The sequence below is a fragment of the Electrona antarctica genome (genome assembly GCF_951216825.1).
Source record: "Electrona antarctica genome assembly, chromosome: 9".
In the NCBI taxonomy this organism is placed as follows: Eukaryota; Metazoa; Chordata; class Actinopteri; order Myctophiformes; family Myctophidae; genus Electrona; species Electrona antarctica.
Window position 1 is genome coordinate 39839721 of NC_136790.1, and position 21674 is coordinate 39861394.

At 41.5% G+C, this 21674-nt stretch overlaps 2 protein-coding genes across 2 annotated transcripts; one reads left to right on the top strand and one right to left on the bottom strand.

Annotated features, from left to right (window-relative positions):
* The first annotated feature begins 1510 nt into the window (after positions 1 to 1510).
* On the top strand, positions 1511 to 16761 carry rad54l2 (RAD54 like 2). Its single transcript, XM_079510301.1, has 22 exons — positions 1511 to 1663; positions 2753 to 2975; positions 3635 to 3974; positions 4068 to 4210; positions 5115 to 5246; positions 6101 to 6333; positions 6609 to 6791; positions 6933 to 7066; positions 7228 to 7424; positions 7547 to 7889; positions 7984 to 8161; positions 8276 to 8497; positions 9971 to 10089; positions 10383 to 10501; positions 10801 to 10900; positions 11048 to 11253; positions 11695 to 11870; positions 12660 to 12856; positions 13265 to 13443; positions 14333 to 14422; positions 14506 to 14598; positions 15201 to 16761. Exons 2-22 carry the CDS (start codon positions 2810 to 2812, stop codon positions 16211 to 16213), a joined length of 4563 nt encoding a protein of 1520 aa, XP_079366427.1. The 5' UTR covers positions 1511 to 1663; positions 2753 to 2809; the 3' UTR covers positions 16214 to 16761.
* A 3019-nt stretch (positions 16762 to 19780) lies between these two features.
* cyb561d2 (cytochrome b561 family, member D2) lies at positions 19781 to 21164 on the bottom strand. The gene is made up of 3 exons (XM_079510302.1): positions 20723 to 21164; positions 20599 to 20636; positions 19781 to 20478 (listed from the first exon to the last, which is right to left on the bottom strand). Exons 1-3 carry the CDS (start codon positions 20853 to 20855, stop codon positions 19975 to 19977), a joined length of 675 nt encoding a protein of 224 aa, XP_079366428.1. The 5' UTR covers positions 20856 to 21164; the 3' UTR covers positions 19781 to 19974.
* Positions 21165 to 21674: the final 510 nt, after the last annotated feature.

Here is a 21674-nt window from a genome sequence, read left to right on the forward strand (position 1 = left end):
GCACGATTCCATCAAAATTCTGCCTGTAGGGCCTCCGCTATAGTGGGGCACCTTACCACCTTTCACACTGTTCCCCAATGAAGTCAGATAGCTCCACCTTCAGGTCAGTGTGGAGACGAGCAAACAATAAAATACAGTAATAAAATGAGAGTCAGTGTAGAGAGCAGAGATTCAGTTCAAACTAGAAAAAGTGCTCCTCGGAGCACAGGTCTCCAGGGGAGATCAGGGAAGTAGCAGTTCATAGCCAATAGACAATGTCTTACAGTAGCATAGAAAAATCACACCTGTGTGAAGTGAGGGGCGCTCTTATCATCTTACAACATCAATTACAACAATGTTTTTTGTTGTGCGGGTGCTAAACATTACATTTCTCTTTATTGTCTATGGTGTTTTCTTAAACAAGCATCGTTGAAAAACGAACATTAAAGCTATATATAGGGGCGCCCCTCAAAAATTCTGACAGATCTGTCTCGATCACATTACTATAAAGATCATGTGTACCGATTTGCGTGCAATTTGGACTAATGTGTTTCACATAAGTTGGCCTTTTTTTCAAAAGGGCACATTGCTGTCCAGAGGGAAAAGGGCAGGTGCTCTAGCACCCCCTAGTGTCTATCTGTGCACAACACTGAAAGGGGAGACACTTTATTGTAAAGGGACGAGAGGATGAGGAGAGTTGTTGTTGCTGGCGTAATTGTCAAGAGTGATGGGGCGGGGGGGGGGGGTCTCATATTTGGTCTTGAAACGGGCCTCCAGATCCATAAGGCCGCCCCTGGTTGGCCTCCTGGTGGTGCTATATAAGGCACATTTGGAAAAATGCAGACCAGATGTTTTTTCATGCAGATCGGTGCAGTTATAGGTAAAGACACGAGTCACACGACTGATCTGATCTGAATCGCTGGATCGAATGGTGTAGGTCTCGATTTTTTCTGACCTTTAGAAAGTGGTTAAATCAAGCATTGAAGTATTCGTTTTGGAAAACCATGAAATAAATAATAATAATAATAATAATAAATATAGCTGCAAGCAGCGATAAGGCGGGACCAAGAAAGAAGACAATACGCAATAAGAACAATGTGCACAAATAAGGCCTCACTCACACTTTTGCAACATGCATACAACATTTGTCTTGTGTCTTGTCCGTGTTTAATGGCCGCCCCAATGCATTTCCAATGGAAGTCACATGGTTTGACAAAACATTTTTGTTTGATGCGGGGAGGGGGGCACAACACAGCCATCAAACAAACAAAAAAACACAAAAACAATAAGTGACCAAAGTCACTTCTTGGTCCCTTAATAATAATAATAATAAAATAATAATAATAAATTACCCCTAAGTCAGGTGTGTGTATTATATATATATATATATATATATATATATATATATATATATATATATATATATATATATATACTTTATACTTTATCTTTGTATTCATCTTGATTTTTTAGTAAGCATATACCCGGAACGTTCGAGTGTGCAGCATTGTTCCCCATTTTGTGGGGATGATCTTTGTAGTCACACTGACAAAAAAACCTGGGAAAAATAGCAACCTTTGCCATTGCATTTCTTCTGTTAATATCCGTTTAATCTGAGAATAAATCACGATCACAAGAACACAGGCTTAATTATCTTAGAGGATATACCGTAAACATACACGAGGTAAGAACAGCGGCCAATCAAAGCTTGATGTTTGAACTTGGTGTCTTGGCTAGCGCATCGTAGCTAGCACTGTAAAAGATTAGCATTTGTGTGTAACTTGGCTAACGTTAGCCAAGTGAGCTGTTTAGCGAACATTAGCATCCCTATAGCCAGCTAGCCACACACAGCTAGTCAACCAACATCCTTCCTCTGCACACAAGGATCGTGGACAATGGACGTTGCGTGGTGTATGTTAAGGTTTAAAACGATCAGTCGTTGTCGTCGAACCCGCTCACTAGTTAGCAATAGCATACCTGGACAGGGTAAGTCCAGGAGTTATATAACATTTACATTACAGTTAACTGTTGTCTGTTGCAGCACCAGCGTCTCAAAACGACCGAGGGGATGTTGTTAACAATAACAACAGTACTATTACAGGCTACCTACTTGCGCAGTTAGCTTGGCTGGTAGTGGTAACAGTACATCCTTATCCTTGATCCATTAGGTTACTTAATACAACAGAGAAAGACCTGTGTATCACCACGCTGCACATTGTGTTCAGACACAGAGACAGTTTGTTCAAATCAAATCGGAACAAAGTTTTACTCCCGAAACTGGAAAATTGCCAGTCGCTTCAAATGACCAGTGTAGCAGTGGTTCTCACCCTTTTTTATTTCAATGTTCCTTATATTGATATGCCCCCCGGACCCCCATTTCATATGATTTTGTATCTGACTGGGACCTCAATCTACTCTGTACAATCTTCATTGTTAATTACCTCAGAGCTAACGTGTCTCCAAAACGCAAGCATTATTTTGTAGAGAACGGGTGTTGCTTAAGTGTTAAGATTCATGCAATAATACAGTAGTCGTGGTTTTGGTTTCCATGTTTCCAAGGTTTCCATCTTAAATTGTAGTTCAAAGGAAGTCTACAATCGCTCTTTGACCTCAGTGTTATCCTCTTTGTAACCTGCACTCGGTAGTCGGTAGTAATCTCTTCAAATAATTAAAATTATGCTGGAATTGGACAGCCTTTCATATTTTTTGAAAGACTGTAAGAGTATAACGTGTTCCGTCCAATATTGTAACATGCAATTAATTTCTCTTTTAGGATTTAGGGCTTCTGTTAAGGATGTGTAGGTAATACTCTAGAGCCCTGTAGGACACCATGTCTGAAGAGGCAATTTCAGAAAGTGATCGGGAGCACAGTCTTAACAGTGAGGAGGAAGAAAAATCGGAAAATGAAGAGGAGGAGGAGGAGGAGGAGGACATGGAGGAGGAAGACGAGGATGGAGATGATGGAGATGATGGAGACGATGAAGATGACGCAGCTGGTGAGACTAAAATATACCTTGTTTTAACTCTAATAATGAGGGTGGTGATTCACGAAGTTCTATCATTGAAAATCTTAGCCGTGTGCCAAATTGGTGTACGTGTTGTAGTGCTATTTGTAAGATATGGGTAGCCCTTAAAACATTACAACTTTGAAGTGTTCATTTCTAGTCTAGTTATTCAAAAAGAATAGTCAAATTCTATAGCCTAACTCCTGCATACATAGCTGTCAAGAAAAAACAAGTCATGAAATATGAATATACAAGAGTTTTTTGAAGCAATTTGCAAAGTTTATCCCACCTATGGCTTGTCTTTGTTTTGCTTTACTTAGATAGGATAATACTAATAGAGTTCAGCTGTTATAACAAAAAAGAAAAACTATGTAAAACATTTCAATGCAATTTTGTTTCCTTTAAAAGGATATTTTTATTTTTACATTGATGATAATTAAAAATCTGTACAAAATCTCACACGTCAGATTTCCAAAAACGGCTTTAGTGAAATATGTCCCTAAAAAACATATCGGTCGGCCACTACAGAAAACTGGGAGCATTGAGGTGGAAGGGCGTGCAACACATGTCTCCAGCTGCAATCAAACCTGGAACCTGTGCAATTATGTGATCAATGTGCAATATCTGTAATCTCTGTCTCACTCTCTCAGAACGAGTTGAGGGTGCACAGGATAATGCAGAATCCGGTCAGGATGGAGGGGATTCTGCTTCAGCTACCTCTAGAGAGCCCTCCCCCGAGCCTCCGTCTCAGCCCGCATCCCGCCCTCCTTCCAGACCTGCTTCCCGTTCTCAGCCTCCAACCAGCCCAGAGAACACAAGCAGCAGCAATCCCCCTTCCAAAATAAAAAAAATAAAGAAGCAGAAGTCCTCTAAATCATCTAAATCATCCAAGTCCTCTAAATCAACCAAGTCCTCTAGATCATCCAAGTCCTCCAAAGGTTCCAAACTCTCCAAGCTATCAAAGCCTACACATATGAGGAAGAATATCAGGTACACACACACACACTGAGATCCTTCTGGCTAAAACACATTTGGTGATTATATATATTTTTTGTCTGACCTTCTTGCCTTTTATCTTTATAGAAAGCTACTCAAAGAGCATCAGCTGGAGGCTGGGACCAAGGCAGCCCAACTAGAAGAGTTGGAAAGGCGGAAACGTCTGGAACAGCAGAGGAAGGAATCCTCTACACAAGCCCTACCTAGCCCTATCACAGAGTCTCAAATAGGTAAAAATCCCAAAGGTCTTAGTTTGCACGCTAAACGATGCCTTAAGTTTACAGAGGCGAGAACAAATATTTGAATGGGGACTCAAAAAATTACTTCATTTTAATATAACATTAATTTACGGTGAATGGAGAAATCTGTTTATAAACTCCAAAACAACACTCGTAGTTAAATGCAAGCCATGTTTACCGTTCAAGCTCCGGTTCAACCACACGGGCACGCCCAGGCACGTTTTTTGCTTGGGCACTTGCGATCACACTATGAGTGTTGTTTGGAGTATATCAACAGCTTTTTGATATAGTTTTGCTGTTGTTAAACCCGGCCTACCTAAGTATTTTCTTCTTTTTGAGACTTCTTCATTCACTAAAGGAATGTTATACAAACGAAACAAAAATGTCTTTGTATTTATCACCAGAATCAGAATCAATCTTTATTGTCACATTACACATAAGGTGGGTGAAATTCTTATTTGTGCAAGCTTATTGCAGTTCTAAAAGATAGAGAGAGAAGAGCATAAAGTGCATAATATGACTAACCTGCATGATACAATTGTGAGTGCATAATAAATATATAGGTGAGGAATGTAGGTGTATAGAAATAAAAAGGAGTCTCTATTTAAACACATTCAGTTCAGTCTGCAGTCTTAGCTCAGATCATGGGGCGAGTCATTTCTTGGGTGAACTTACCTTTTTAACCAAGTTAGGACTATGGCCACTTCTAAAAACACCTTCTAAATCCTTATCTGAAGTTTTCTGAAAACCTTCAAATATTTATATAAAAAAAAGTATGTTGCTCTATCTATACTGTGTATATGTATGTATGTATGTATATATATATATATATATATATATATATATATATATATACACACACACATCGTCTCCTATCCTTTTGTACCTCTGCCAGTGGAAGCTCTGAGGGAGGCGTCTCAAGCAGTGCCTTCTCTCCTGAGCAAGCAGGATGTCATCTGTTTGGATAGCAGTGGCGAGGAGGATGAACCGGAGGAACCCAAGCTGCCTGCTAGAACCATCCGGGAAGGTATGATTGCAGAGAAAAACGTCTTTTCTGTTTACTATAATGTGAGCAACATAGAAGCTAAAAACAGCCCTGATTCAACGCATATAACCTTAAACTAGGACTGTCTGAACAAATTTCGTGTGTGTGTGTGTGTGTGTGTGTGTGTGTGTGTGTGAGTGTGTGAGTGTGTGAGTGTGTGAGTGTGTGAGTGTGTGAGTGTGTGAGTGTGTGAGTGTGTGAGTGTGTGAGTGTGTGAGTGTGTGAGTGTGTGAGTGAGTGAGTGAGTGAGTGAGTGAGTGAGTGAGTGAGTGAGTGAGTGAGTGTGAGAGATCTCCCCCTGACCTGCCAATGCGAAAACAAACCACTTTACGCACGATGATCAACAATAAAGTTTTAATACATTTCTTGCACTGCACACACAGAATGTTATGCCATACCACCCAGCATCTGGTAACGGGTGGTAAATAATAACACACAAAATCTAAGGAAGCGTGAAATGCTTGAGTGGTGTGATTTTCTACTGTAGTTTCCAACGCCACTTCCCGGTACCGCAGCAGAAGTAATTACATTTTCTCCAAACACAATATCATAGACATTAGACAACACAGAGTTGCATATCTAACAGCATAGCCTGACTCTTGGAACCCAGTTCTTATGACAAGATGCTAAGAAGAACCTATGGTATTCTCAATAGAGAAAATACTTCCATGATCCAGGGGATAATGGTGTGACGTCAGGATTTACTTTAGTTTATTGGCAATGACTAAAATGGGGGGACGAAAGGAAGACACAACTTCAACATCAAAATCAGCATTTTGAACCACCTGAGTTATGTGCACACTCTTACATAATTAGTTTCATCCACTTTGATACAGATGTGATTGAGCTCAGCTCCGGGGACGAGGACGCCTTGCACATTAGCAGCGAGTCGACTGATGAGGATGCCGAGAGCAACGCTGGCACAGAGGAGAGCAGTGGGGCGCACATCAACGACATTCAGAACCACCCCGATGCTCAGGGTAGAGTGCTGGTCAATATGAATCGCCCTGCAGAGGAGGAGGATATCTTCCTGGCTCCACAACTAGCCAAGGCTGTCAAACCTCACCAGGTATACAGCTTATGCAGTTTACTTAAACACACGCACTCAATCACTCTCTGCACCACTGCTTTCAATTATGTATTTGGGTCAGACTTTTTAAGACCAAACTGAATGCAGGACCTGATAGCTGAGACATGATCACCCAACAAAACCCTCTCTCTGGCTATTTTTCTCTCTCCTATGCATACACCTATTCATATTATGTAATATTCTTTCATTGCCTTCTCGCATACAGAGTCCAGAGTATATGTGAATTAATGTATTAATCTCCCTCATTTCTTAAGGTTGGAGGAATCCGGTTTCTGTATGATAACCTGATTGAGTCTTTGGAACGGTATAAAACCAGTAGTGGATTTGGCTGCATCCTGGCTCACAGTATGGGATTGGGCAAAACCCTCCAGGTCATCTCCTTTATTGACATCCTGCTGAAGTATACTGGGGCACACACTGTGCTGTGCATTGTCCCGGTGAGTTGTCTATGTGCCTGTAGTGTAGTATATCTTGCTGTGTGGAGTGAATTGTATGCATTGCAAGTTTGCAACATGCTTCTATAGATGATAACTCTCATGTGAAAATATAAATATATTTTTCTCACTCCCATATCCCAGGTGAACACTCTTCAGAACTGGATGTCAGAGTTTAACCTCTGGCTTCCTCCCCAAGATGCCATTCCTCCCGACACTGACCCTGAGAGTTTCACAGGCCGTGCATTCAAAGTTCACATTCTCAATGATGAGCACAAGTACGCAGCTTAAAATTTGTGTATGATTTTGCACATACATTTGTGAATGCGCATGGTTGTGTGAAGGAGGGAATACGAGTAATCCACAACATTCCCTTTTGACATATCAATTAATGTTTACATTACATGATCAATTGTCATACTGGGTGTCTGACTTGCAGATCAACAGTGGCCAGGGCTAAGGTAGTGGAGGACTGGTCCAGAGGTGGAGGGGTGCTGTTGATGGGCTATGAAATGTACCGCCTGTTGTCCATGAAGAAGAGCTTTGTTGTGTGCAGAAAGAGGAAGTCTAAGAAGCCTGTCGGTCCAGTTATCATTGACCTAGATGAAGAAGACAGACGGGAGGAGCTCATGAAAGGTGACTAAAGATTGTTAGGTTTAGCAAACAAAGCAAAGGTTTGTTTGAAGAAATGCATACAGTCTGTGATTCGGTTAACGATAGTTAAAAATGTAACCATTTCCTTTTTATTGTCTTTAAAGGTATTGAGAGAGCCATTGCACGACCGGGTCCAGATGTGGTGATTTGTGATGAGGGTCACCGCATAAAGAATTGCCACGCCAACACATCACAGGCACTGAAAAACATACGTTCGCGGCGCAGGGTCGTTCTGACAGGCTACCCTCTACAGAATAACCTCATTGAGTACTGGTGCATGGTGGATTTTGTCAGACCAGACTTTCTAGGAACGCGCCAGGAGTTCAGCAACATGTTTGAGCGGCCCATCCTAAACGGGCAGTGTGTGGACAGTACACCTCAAGATTGTCGCCTCATGCGCTACCGTAGCCATGTGCTGCACAGCCTACTTGAGGGCTTTGTTCAGAGGTGAGTACGTTGTAATTTGGAAGAGGCTGCAGAGTCAAACTTGATTTACGAGTAACACATTTCTATTCTCTGTGAATCCTTTTCCGTTGTTCAGACGTGGTCACGATGTGCTGCGTGACCAGCTTCCTTCTAAGGATGAGCATGTGATGTTGGTGCGGTTGTCCCCGATCCAAAGGGCACTCTACTCTGAGTTCATGACCCGCTTCCGGGAGGCTGGAAACAGTGGCTGGCTTGGCCTCAACCCCCTCAAGGCCTTCTGTGTCTGCTGCAAGGTGATGCTGATTTCTTCATTCATGTTGGGTGTCCAGAGCCAGTACATACGGCCATCATATAACAATTTGGCATCGTTTGAATAAGCGAGGCATCTTGTTTTTGGAACCCTCCAGATTTGGAACCACCCTGATGTGCTGTATGAAAGCCTGCAGAAGGAGAACCAGGCTAATGAGCAGGACCTGGACCTTGATGACATAGCTTCCAACGCCCGCTGCTCTGCCCCTGGTACAGGCCTCAAGGCCAAAGCTGCCGATTCCACCAATAGCAAGGCCAGCACCTTGCCTCCACTCAACACCACTCAGGACAGAGCCAATCAAGTCATCACCTATGATTGGGTATGCCTTATCTTTTATGTAATGCAATTTAGTATTTAAAAAATGTCAAGGGTTGAGACACTAATGGTTGCCCAAAGAATGGAAGCAACCTTCTTTCACTATTCACATATCTGCCGGTAACACAATTGAAGATCCTTATGCTCTGTTCATATTGATGCACTCTCTCTCTCTCTCTCTCTCTCTCTGAGATGTAAGCATGCACCAGCTGAAATACAGCAATATGAGCAAACTAGAATAAAAGTGATTAAGATTGAGGCATTTGCTTAAATCTAGCCATCTTGCTGTGAGCAACCGCAAACTGAGCAGTAATGTCTTTCAGCCCTCAAATACTCGTTCACTCTGTCTGAGAGAATGTTTGTGTCCTGGCCCCACTGTGTTTGTGTATGCACGCCCACATCCTGTAGCATCCTGTAGATATGACAGGCCAATGCTACATTTCAGGACAGTTTAGTGTGTTCTAATAAAACTAGCCCCCCTGGTACATTGTTTTATGGGCGAACATCATTGGAGCCACTAGAGGCGAAATGGTACACAAAGCCTACAAATGGTCTCCTAAATATAGTAGGCATGGTTTAGCCACCATCACCCCAGAGTCTAAGACAGTTATGGAAAATTATATTATATATAAGCATTGGAACACACATTTTATTTCACTTTTAATATGTCCATTCATTTAATATTCACATATTGTCATCTTTTATTCTTAAATATGGGGCCAGAGCCCCCTATGTGTCATCCGTCAAATTGCAGACGGACAGAAAGACTTAGTGACTCCTCTCAAATCTTGCGAGAGTTTGTTGCTGGGATAAAGAATTGGTCGATAACAAAGTAGATTTTCTCCTGATTTGTCTCGCTAAAAGAAGCCATTTTAGTATGAATATCTTGGAAATATTGTATGCCTTGTGATGATTGGGTCCAGTATTTAGTTCAGTGACCATGGAGTTAAGGAATGGTTCCTAAGCTGTATTCACGTTCATTCTCCCATTGGAAATGAATAGACGCCAACATTCTTCCCGTCTCCGCAGATAATAATAATGCAGCTCCCACACTCGTATAGAATGGGTAGCTGAATGGGAAAGGTTGTGACAATTTGACATTGACAACTAATCCTGAGAACACTTAAGTCCTCTCATTGTGATCTTTTATTTATTTATTTATTTTTTGTGGCTTTCGCCTTTATTTTATATGGAGGGACAGACAGTAGGCTGAAGGGAGATGGGGGGGGGGGGGGGTGGCATGCAGTAAAGGCCGTCGGCATCGGGAGTCGAACCCGCGGCACACTGCCAGACTGGATTACCAGCCAAGGTGCCTGGACCGTTGAGCCACGGCCCAGGCCCTCATTGTGATCTTTGATTATACAGCAAATATTGACTGTGCCATTGTGTTCCTTCTTGGTATCTCCCCCATAGGCCTGAAAAATAGTCTGAGAAAATGACTAATTCAGCATCTATTTCTTCCATTGATCTATCACAGGCAAAAGGCATTATGTCAGACTACCAGCCAGGACTTTTGCAGAACTCTTCCAAGATGGTTCTGCTTTTCCATTTGATTGAGGAGAGTGTTAAGAAGCGAGATAAGGTTTTGGTTTTCAGGTTAGTCCCTTGTCCGCTATACAATCCAACATTAAGTGTATTAGAAATAGATTAATTAGCAGTGATAGTAATTTATTAATCTAAAAATGGAAAATGTCTATTACCTGGTTTGGACAGATAGTTGGGGCTAATTTATCTTTACATTTAAAACCACAGTATCATTTTATACACTGACTTTTTTCTTCTCTTCCGTACAAATATCCAGATCCAACTTCTATGACCTCAATTATTGTGCATTTCTTATTTGAGTATAAGAATCCTGTAATCTGTCATCTTTCCTGTTTTCCCATTAGCCAAAGCTTGTCCACATTGTCAGTCATTGAAGAGTTCTTATGTAAAAGACCCATGCCGCCAGGCATAGCCCTCCCAGACACCCACAACCAGAACTGGATCCGCAATCTCAACTACTACAGTGAGTCATCCAGCCTCGGCTCTGTTCCCTTAGCAACTACTCACAATGTGTGCTATTTACCATGGAAAACTATTGAATGGGAATGTGCATATTTCATTGGCACGTTTGGCTCTAATTTGTTCTGTGTATAGAGCAGAGATTTATTATCCATTATGAATAAAAAAGTACAAATGTACTAACCTCTAAAGAATTACATATGTGCTTGTGTTGGCATGGATTTAAAATCCACCACATATTCACTCATCCCAGAAACTCCCAGATTTAGGAAGGATAACATGCCTCATTTCTGCTCTATACAGGATTGGATGGGAGTACCTCTGCCTCAGAGAGAGAGCGACTGATCAACCAGTTCAATGACACAGAGAACACCTCAACATATCTCTTCCTTCTGTCTACCAGGTTACCACATTATGAACTTTTAGATCTGCTATATTTGTCAGCAACACCGTTGTACGGCAAAAGCATAAATCGGGCTTCAGTCTTTCACACACACTTCCCCGCTGAAATGTACACTGATATTTAATTAATTGTTGATTGTCCACACAGAGCGGGCTGCTTAGGGGTTAATCTGATTGGGGCCAACCGTGTGGTGGTGTTTGATGCATCCTGGAACCCGTGTCACGATGCCCAGGCAGTGTGTCGAGTGTACCGTTATGGCCAGAGGAAGGCCTGCCACATTTACCGCCTCGTCTGTGATTACACCCTAGAGAGGAAGATCTATGACAGACAGGTCTCCAAACAGGGCATGTCCGGTAAGATAGAAAATCTCAAAATACTACATATCTGCATCCAAAAGTGTCTTGAGTGCTTTTAGCCTGAAATGTGCCACGCCAGCTGTAGATGGTACCTTGAGCCGATTCATTGTGTTCTGTTCTTTTAATACACTTATTTAAGAAATGTAACATTGGACTTACCTTAGCTTTTATATATATATTTTTTATATATATTTCGCATGTAATGGTTGATTAGTGGGTACCTGAAAATATTCCAGCATTAAAAGTACAGCATCTATCAACAAGAGTTAAATCTTAAAGGCCCACTAGAGGGCCCTAGAGGCCATGCTTCACCCACAGACCCATCATCCTTAAAGCCTTGTGCTCCTGCTAGTGTGTGTGCAAAAAAACTAACAGGGTTAAACTCTGCAATTGAGAATATGCAGTTCATTGACTTAAAATGGGTTGTGTTCTATTCAGACCGTGTGGTGGATGACCTGAACCCGGTGCTGAACTTCACCCGGAAAGAAGTGGAGTCACTGCTGCACTTTGTGGAGGAGGAGCCTAACTTGACCAAAAAGCCTTTGGAACCAAAAGAAGACCTGGAGAACGTCATCAATCAAGCTTGTCTGCTCTATCCAAACCTCATCACCAAGGTACAGCACACATGCCTAGCTATTGGTCTGGCTTTAAACTTATGATAAGCATAGATTCACTTTGATTCCAGCTGAAATACCCCAGCCACCACAGCATCTTTCATGTGAACTACTTTTCCCACGCTTATTCATTGTAATTCAATGAGCAACGGCGAGCACCACCGCTGGCCAAATTTTTTTTCCTAGGAGGGTTGTGGGACCGACGTGTCCTCCCTTCTGCACGGGTAGAATGCAGGCTTCAACCCGGCAGGCATCGGTGACTCACCATATCGACTTCCACCATTTCAACAAATAAGCACAAACAAACCATCACATGAACAATATTGATCCCTCCCCGGGTGGAATCCAGCGAGGGGCCGAGGGCTGCTGATGCTGGATTGCAACCGAAACACATGCACCCCGGGGAGTCGGGAGACAGACACTGTGGTACGCGGCCAGGGAGCACTGAGCAGCGGCCAGCGAGCCAGCTTGTGTGCAAGGGCTGCTGCCTGGATTCCAGGCAGCAGCCTGGATTCCCACACCCAGACCAGGGGTCTGGGTGTGGAAATATACTATATAATACATATTGGCATTGCATCGCGTTTTCATTATAATACTGTGCTAGTAGTGCTACGGTTGAACACCCTTCGCTCATTGGCTAAAACTCCGCCCCACTCCCCCACGTCCCTGTTGCCTTCTTGAGCTTCTGCCATGTCTTTGTTTACGTGCTGCTAGTGTGGTCTGTTATTAATATATATATTATTAATTCAATATTCAATAATAGCCATTTTGTCATTTCTGTCTTAACAGCAACCTTTCCATCACGAGTCTCTGCTGGTGGACCGGAAGGAGTCAAAGCTGACCAAAGCAGAGAAGAGAGCTGCCAAGAAGAGCTACGAAGACGAGAAGCGTGCCTCCGTGCCCTACTCTCGTCCATCCTACGCCCACTATTACCCAACCAGTGACCAGACGCTTAACAATATACCAGCATTTAGCCAGCGCAACTGGTGGGTTTCAAAGCTTTCCGAAATAATTTTAACAACTCTAAACCACTCGGTGTATAGCCCGATTCATTTATTTATGTGAAAGTTGTTTTTTCCAAGCTTTTCTTGCCTTTATTGATAGTTATAATGTTTAGTATAAACGGGGAGAGAGCCGGGGCGTGACATGCAGCAAAGGTACGCCCAGTCCGGGAATAGAGCAAGGGCCTTGCTGTCGGGCATCAGAGCCTATGTGGTATGGACCTTTACCACTGGGCTATCTGTGCCCCAATATCCCTATTTATTAAAACATTATACATCCTTCACTATACATAAGTGATTGGCCTCTATTCAAAGCCTCAATAAGGAACTTCAAAATCTTTACCGATCAAGTTATGTTTGTGATCCTATTTTGAGTATAACTTTATGTTACAGGCGTCCCATAGCACGGCCAGATGATAAGCCTGTGGCAAGTGTCCGGCCAATTCAGTCCACCCCGATCCCCATGATGCCTCGTCAGGTGGGGATGGCTGGCTCCAGCTCTGGTGGCGGCTTTCCTGTTAACTATCTACAGAAGGCTGGGGTTTATGTGCAGAGGATTGTCACCACAACTGGTAAACATTACTGTGCCTGTCTTACCGATCAAACCATTTTCTTCCCAGCTCAGGTCAATATTGAAAATAGCCAAACTACAAGCTCATGACGTGATGAGCTTGTATTCTTACAACATTTTCCACAAAATACGGATTCTGGCTACCAATGCTATCCAAGCATTCAACAAAACACCATGATCATTTTGAGGTTGAGATCTTTAATGCTGCGTTGTGCTATACATGGCCATTAACAGGTTCCGTCGATCCGATGTCCATCCGGTGTCCACACGTCATAAGCAATCCAACCGACGGGTTGCAATGACGTGGGTACACGTCCTAGCACATCTTCAATGATATCAAACAAGAGAAGAATATTCTGAATTTTTGAGTTGGACTCCAAGGCCACCATACGTTTCGCTTTTCGTTCATGCGCGGTCTGTTCACTTCCCTGTTTACCGCTGCAGAAAGAATGCCTCGTCTCTCCTAATCTAGGGCGATCTCCGTGGTTTTGATCTGATGGATATACTAAGCTCTTAATTTCTGACTTCTCACCTGCCTCTCGTTCAAAAATATGAACGCGAGGGATCAGCGACTTATCAGATTATTAGCGAGGTAAGCAAGCAAAAAAAATATCTTAGTTTTACAGAGTAAAAGCGGCCATGTCTTCCCGGCACCCCAGAGCTCCAATTTTGAAGGAATCCCGGGGCTGATTGTGTTAAACAAGGGGAATTAGTATTACCCCTCCTCCACTGCTGCACCTCCCCCAGCTCTATCAAAACACCTCACAAGCACCAGCACAAGCAGCTTAGCAACTACCCAGAAGGTGGTTTTATTATCTTGTCAAGTAAAGCGGTAGGTACTAGGTAGCAATTTTTAGCAAAATTACTTATTGTTTTGTTTCAACCCACAGACATTGTAATTCCAGGCGCTAACAGCACAACAGATGTACAAGCTCGAATTGGTGCTGGAGAGAGCATCCATGTCATCAAAGGGTCTAAAGGTAACATCAACAACCTAGTACAGACTAGACTACGTTACCTGTCATCAATTTGCGTTTCTGAGTTTCTGTTCTTTCCGACACAGGTACCTACATTAGGACTAATGATGGCAGGATTTTCGCTATCCGTTCTGGAAAGATCACTAGATCACCAATGGGAGATTCTGCTATGTCACGAGGTATACAATGCTTGTATAATTCCACTAACATAATCTGTGACATGACATTTGTGACTGATAATTGAGGATTATAATAGTTTAAAGTCACAACCTTTTTCAAATAACCAATTGATTACACAATTTGTAACTGTAGTTTAATTAAGCAATATTACACTCAAGGGTGTTCTTTATCGTCATTAATGCACACCTGCAGTTCCGAAAGGCATCGCTAAAGTGCATTAATGACTATAAAGAACACCCTCGAGTGTAATATTGCAATTTTTACAGTTACTCTTAAAACTAAGATAATCGCTGAAAAATTATATTCTTTTAATGACAGATGTAGCCACTATGACCACAAATGTCCCAAGAAACTAGCTAGCCTAGCCACCGAGTCTGCTGCGCTCTAGGAGAAAAGCATGGCTGAATTCTTTGTTTTGATTAGGTGTTCCAAAATCGTGGTTAAAGCACGGCTAAAAAGCTGTTTCAACCAATCGGATTGCTTCCTCGAAACAACTTACTACCTCTTAACATGCCTTTTTACCAGTCACAAGAGTGACTGGCAATTCTGAAAGTTTCCTGTGGAATTAATGTGATAGCATTTTTCACTTTCACTTCTTTAGACTCACAGGGTTCCCAAATCCGCCCAGTCAGGAATGGCTGCTCATCGCCTGTGGAGCAGCGACAGCACAGCCCAGATGGTGAGCCCCGTCCCTCCACCCCTGAAAGCCCTGAGATTCTCAGAGAGCTCAGCCGCTACACAGAAACTTCCAATGCTGCTGTTGGAAATGAACTGTCGTCTCCATCAGAGATGTCTGCTGCACTAGCAGGGGACCGAAACAGCTCGCTGCACAATCGGACTGGAGACCTTGACAGGCAACTCGATGATGATGAGACTGATGATGACCTCATCGGTTCCGCTTTAGAAGTGTGCAGCAGAAAACGTAAGATGAGTACTGAAAGCCACGGCAAAAAGCAGATAGGAACTAAGCGTACCTCTGCTGCATCCCGTTTCCCAGGTCTGTCCCTGGGCAGTGGGCTCAATTTTCCATCCGCGGGTCTGAACTCATCATCCATACTTGGAAACATGAGTCACCCACTTCTGATGGGTGGGAGTGGTGGATCTTCCTTCCTTCAGACTCCAGGACAGACACTGGATGATCTGCAGAACATGTTCCCTTCTGCAGGGACAGACGCTCTGAGCCATTCAGCCACAGGGAATGGATACATCCCAGCCTGTTCCTCCTCCTCATCGTCTCTGTCTTCTGTTTTCTCCTCTACCGCCTCCTCCTCAACTGTCCCCTCAGCATCCACCTCCTCCTCCTTGGCATCAGGCTCATTGCCGCCCTATTTGATGAATCCCAACATGGCTGGTCTGCTGTCCTCAGGCTTCCCTCTCAACTACAGTCAGTCCCTGCTGCCTGAGCCCAGAATGTACCCCAATTCTCTTCTGTCTGGGGCAGGGGCATTCCCTGCACCCAGCCCCAGCTCTACTGCGTCCAGCTTTCTCTCCCATTTTAACAATCCAACCTCTAGTCTTTTGGGGGCTGCTCTGAGCCAACCTGATACACATCTGACTATAGACAATGGCGGTAGTAGCTCTGATGATGACGTCATTGAAGTGACAGGCAAGTAGGCAGAGACGACAGAGTTCTATAGAGTTTCCATTAAACATGGTGAACCCTCCATTAGAAATGGGAACCCCTCAATTAGGAATGGGAATTACTGCGCGTTTACTACATAACATGAATATGTGAAAATTGGAGGACACCTAAATTAGAGTTCTGGACCGGTACCTAAATATGAAAATAGTTGAGTTTGTTAATACACATCAGAAAAGTCATACCTTTTTTTTAAATATATGTTTTGTTTTTCATTTGGGCAAATGTTAATTGCCAAGCTTTCAATGATTACCGGTATGAAAATCCCAAATTGTACTTGTATTTAATTGAACTCCTATGTTTTTAGCATTCCCTTTTTCTGATAATTTCTTAGAACTATTTGTTATTTTTCCTAATTTTGTTACAATATGTTGAAAGTGTACAAGCACATTTTAATACGTAGCAGTAGAACAGTAAGAGCTGTCAAATGAGAAGAGAAAATGCTGAGGAAAAATAAAACAAATAAAAATACATATCTGTATATCCCAGGGATGGATCTACAGATACGGTAGAATCAAATAGACTCATACACTTAAAGAAATTGTCACAATCTTGTTACAATCTTTATTGCATATTTTTTGATAGTCTTGTAATTTAAACAGTTTACTACATTTGGTTTAATGGTGGAAATTCACTGAAATTCCCATTCCTAATGGTCTCAAATCCAGACCATGTTATACAGATCTCTTGAATGACTCTGAGAGGTCCATAACCATCCATACATGTCATTGTCTATTCATAGCTTTGGCCATATAAACAGACCATTTCCCGGTTAATGACTACATTTTTAGATTTCACATTTGTTAACATTTTTTCAAAAGTCATTAAAATGTTACCGAACATACCTGTATAACGGAATCAATGTTGGCTAAACATCATTGCGTAGTCAAGAAAACAGAAATTTTAGTTTAATTCGTAAATCAATCTTTTCTCCTGGGGGCTATTTTCGGGTAGACTTAACAAGCTGCGGTTTAAATGCATTCAAGTGCAACAATACCGTAACTTTGACAACAAATAAAGGTGAAATAAAGTACAATTTGGATCACAATCAAGTTACCAGTTTCAACTCTGAAAGTTGATTTTCATATCACACTAAAATGTACGGAACCAATGACTTACTTTAAATAGAATACAAAGTATGCTTGGGAAAATCGTCAGTAGTAATCAAGTACAGTACACCAGGAGCTGCAGTTAATGGGCTAAAGATCCCAGACTAGTATGATCCTTTAAGTTGACTTAACCAAGACAGTGTAACTAGTCTTGATGATGAAAATCCAAGTCCTATTTGTCTCGTCTAGCAACAGACACCATATGATGACTTTTGCTGGCATTTAGTTGAATCTTTCATGGTGCTTTCCAAGCACAGCCTCTTCCACTATATTTCTAAGAAAGACTTCGACATGCATTTAATTTGATTTTCTCTGAGCTCAAACAATTTAATTAAAATCTTAGTCAAATTTTCCATTAATATACTGTGTATCTGAACTTAATTGAGACATGCTCACAACTCACTGTTAAATGGTAGCTCCACTGATCTGATTTGAATTGTATCACTTCCCCCTTCTGGTAGAGAAGACTGGAAAAATGTTGGTGGTGATTGAAGATTATAAAAGCATGGTTAGTAAATGACATGGCAATGCATTGAGAAGAAACCATTTGAGACTAACTAAATTGTTTGCTTTCAGAGAGGTTATTGTAGTGTATAGTTATTTGGTAGACATTGTAGCATCCCATGTTGAAAAAGGACACCAAGTATGATCTGGATCTTTTTTTCTTGTTTTTTCTTTTCTTTTTTTTTAACCAGAAAATTTGGATATTTTGTAAATAGTGGTCATTATTGTTGTTTATATTGCAAGTCCGGGTTCAAGGGAAGAAGTGGTTTGGGGATGATTGATAATTATTATTACAAACATGATAACCATTAATTATTTTACTTTATTATCAGAGTCCTTAACTAAAATGAATGTAATTTCATGTTAGCCTTTGATAACACAGGGGCTGATACATGGATTTGGACTATGCGCTTTCATTTTTAGCCTTAAATGACACAAAGGGGTCTTGGGACTTAGTATTGATGACGGTACACGTTTTCATAAGCTGGAAGAAAGTTTTGATTATTGAGACAGTTGGTGTTACTCTCAAAGTGCAAGTTTATTGTAGAGTCAGCATTGTGACTAAAGGCACCAATATCAAAATCCAAAGTGGCTACAACAATGATTTAGTGTTGATAGTTCATTATGTATTTTGCCTTTTTTCTTTTTGTTACTGAAGTTGCCTACTATCTATAGATGGTTTGCTGCTCAGTCTACCTACTTGCATTGACCGTTACATTTTACTTATTCATTTTAAAACACTTTCACTAACTTGTTGAGGATAAATATTACTCAAACTGTAGAAGCTGTTGAATTGTGCAGCTTATCTCAGTACAACATCCGAAGTGTACCACATGTAGCCAGTCTAGCCACTAATCACAAATCCACAACCAAGAATATTCAACCACAAAGAACTGTGTCAGAAAGTTATTTGATGGCCTTACTATTTGATAGGTGTGAGGTAGTTTTTCATACAATTGTCTCTAAAAGCAGTTCAACATAAGTAGCTTTATTGCAGTAGTACCGTAACAGAGTAGTTACACCGTGCTTAGGACAATAGGACATGTATGTATTTTTTTGGTCTCTCTGGCCTGTAGTAGCCTTGTATTTCTCTCTTGTACTGACACCTCAAGGTAATTAGGGTGGAGAGAGGTCCATTTCAACCATTGATATACAGGCTAGAAGCAATGTTATTGTTTATCATCAATTACGAGAACACTGGATAATGTAACATTACATCATTCACTATGGAATTTAAATGTGTCATACATATAATTTTGTGGTGTCTTTTTGTGCATCCAATCCCCTAGACAATACTGTACACATTTTTACATTTGCTGCTGGCTTGTTAGCTATTGGTCTGCATGTCATAATTTTCTCATTAACATTTTGTGCTCAAGCCTGTCTTGAGCATGCCTGATTAGTTTGTCTAAGATACAGAGCTGGCACTTTGACTAAAGATCATATCTGCTCAACATGTAAATCATTCTGGCCCCATATCTTTGTTCTCAAGTCTTCTCAGTTGGAAACACCATCTGAATCTACAGTATATGACAAAGACAGATTATGAAATATAGGTATCCGTGTATAAACAAGCCCTGTCTGTCATATCAAATTATTTTACTGTGCATATTTTTTTATGTTTCATGAGACTTTAAACTTTTTAAATGTTTTTATAACTTCTGATTGGTGACCTCTGGCGATTTGTTCCTTATTTCAATGTGTTTACCAAATTTATTTATTTGTGATGGAAAAATATATTCTATCACCTTTTTGTAATTACATTTTTTTAACCTTTTCGTTCACTTTGATCCAGACAGCTGATCCAGTAACAACTGTCATTTCGTATATGCAGTCTAGAGTGGAGCAGAATGACTGTGTTATCAATGTTATTTTAACAATAAAACACTCTTCTATTGCAGTGTGCATAGTAGGTAAATGTTTTAATTGAAGCATTGCATAATACATTTATTATTTTAGGATTCAGTCTAAACAAACTTCAGAATTCAGTCAGAAAATAGTTCCATTATAGAATTTAAACAGATTTTGGTAATCATAATTACATGTACAAAAGAAAGTAGCAATATGGTTGTATAACACACTTGCATAGTGATATTGAATGTTATGGACTATATGAGAGTATGTCAGGACTCCAGACGTTTTCTAAGCATGTAAGCATTTGTCACTTGACTCATTACAGCTAGGGCAGAAAAGGCAGGGCAGAGTGCGGACAGGTACCACGTGTATACCCCTACAGATGCAGTGAACCAGGCAGAATTGATGCCCAGGAAAACACTCGCACTACCAAGGAGGTATGTGATGAGACCAGATGTCGCATGGTAGCGCTTCAGCTTGGCCAGGGACCATCCTTTTGCTAGAGCGTGATAGATCAGGGGCAGAGCTGCTAGTGACTGCACCCCAACAACACAGACTGTCACTAGGCCGAGTAGGCCATGCCATGAGGTGAAGTGAGGTTTTCCATTAAGGTGCTTATTGTAGCTGATAGTTGCCATGCCCAAGGCAGCGCAACAAACGCAGAGACATTGCAGGATCCAGTGAAGGCGTCCCTTGGTTTTATGTGGAAGTTTCCTGATAGGGGAGCCGTGGCGAGAGAAGATGAGTATGGCTTCAGTCATGAAGAGGAAGAACTGATGAGAAAGAGTAAGTAGTTTAATAGCATAATACATAATGTGATGAAACTTTTTCAAAGTCATGTTCCAGCTTCCAGGTTGATCATAACAGTAACAATGACATGGGTATTAACTTACTGCCATTGTCATGAGGAAAGGATGCCATGAAAACCAACCTAAGATTAAAAAAAAACTAGTTTTAAAAGTAATGAATGGGCAAATTACATTGTGAGAGTTATGGATATGAAAAAAGACCACTCACTTGACCCTGGTCGTGACAGGACTACAATGAACCCCGTAAAGCCAATACATATAAAGTGGGTCACCACCACGCACACTGTTTTAGCATAACTGTAGATCCGAGGCTCGGGTTCCAATGCTCTAATCTGTGCCATTTTGCGGACCAAAGCCGTTGCCTGCAATCAATGACCACGCACTAGAGTAGACTGCTCGTGTTTACCTTAGGACGGTGAACTTTGATAGGATGAGCGCCATGCCTCCGAAAATGCTAGAAATCATTCCCCAAATAGTGCAGAAGTTTTATCTTAAACAGAGACCTTAATTTGTGGGATAACATTCACAGTAATACATATAAACATATTATATAAAAGTAAAAAAATGTTCAGCTCAGATGACGCTGATGATGTGCGTTGACGTGGACGCTTCCTTGTTTACCCCAAGCGCCTGCTGGGAAAGGAAGTTCATATTGTAAACTGGTGTAGTCATTAGCAGAGGCAGAACCTTAGATATAGACAAGAGTTACGCAAACTGCGTTCACTTCATGGGGCCAGTCCAATGGCGGCTCTCCTACGTAGACTGAATGGGGATATAAGAAAGCTAGATGGCTCACCCACGCTCTGGCCAATGGAGAGCGACGTTGCTACGTGGCGGCCATCTTACTTCGGGGCTGCATAACATTGCCTATGTGGGGCATGTACTTTTAAAACCATAACTTGCTCAATTTTTAACCGATTTTCAAACGGTTTGGTTTGTTATAAACGTCAGAGACGTCCACATACTTAAATGCTTTTATACGACGTTCATATAAAAAACAAAATTAAGCAGATAAGCGTCCTGAATCATAGCCACGTTGACAACGTTTGTAATAAACCAACCAGTTTGTAAATCCGTCAAGATTTGAGCGAGTTATGACTGTTTTTGTTTGAGCTGCCTGATTGAACATACTGTACTGTAGTCCCGAAGCAAGATGGCCA

What these genes read in the sequence shown, in the direction of transcription:
- cyb561d2 (XM_079510302.1), bottom strand. Translation starts at nt 20,855, where the DNA reads ATGGCACAGATTAGAGCATTGGAACCCGAGCCTCGGATCTACAGTTAT. An exon ending in CCTGTCACGACCAGGGTCAA is followed by an intron (nt 20,637 to 20,722) that starts GTGAGTGGTCTT and finishes TTTTAATCTTAG; the next exon opens with GTTGGTTTTCATGGCATCCT. An exon ending in CTTTCCTCATGACAATGGCA is followed by an intron (nt 20,479 to 20,598) that starts GTAAGTTAATAC and finishes CTTTCTCATCAG; the next exon opens with TTCTTCCTCTTCATGACTGA.
- rad54l2 (XM_079510301.1), top strand. Translation starts at nt 2,810, where the DNA reads ATGTCTGAAGAGGCAATTTCAGAAAGTGATCGGGAGCACAGTCTTAAC. An exon ending in CGATGAAGATGACGCAGCTG is followed by an intron (nt 2,976 to 3,634) that starts GTGAGACTAAAA and finishes TCACTCTCTCAG; the next exon opens with AACGAGTTGAGGGTGCACAG. An exon ending in GAGGATTGTCACCACAACTG is followed by an intron (nt 13,444 to 14,332) that starts GTAAACATTACT and finishes TTCAACCCACAG; the next exon opens with ACATTGTAATTCCAGGCGCT.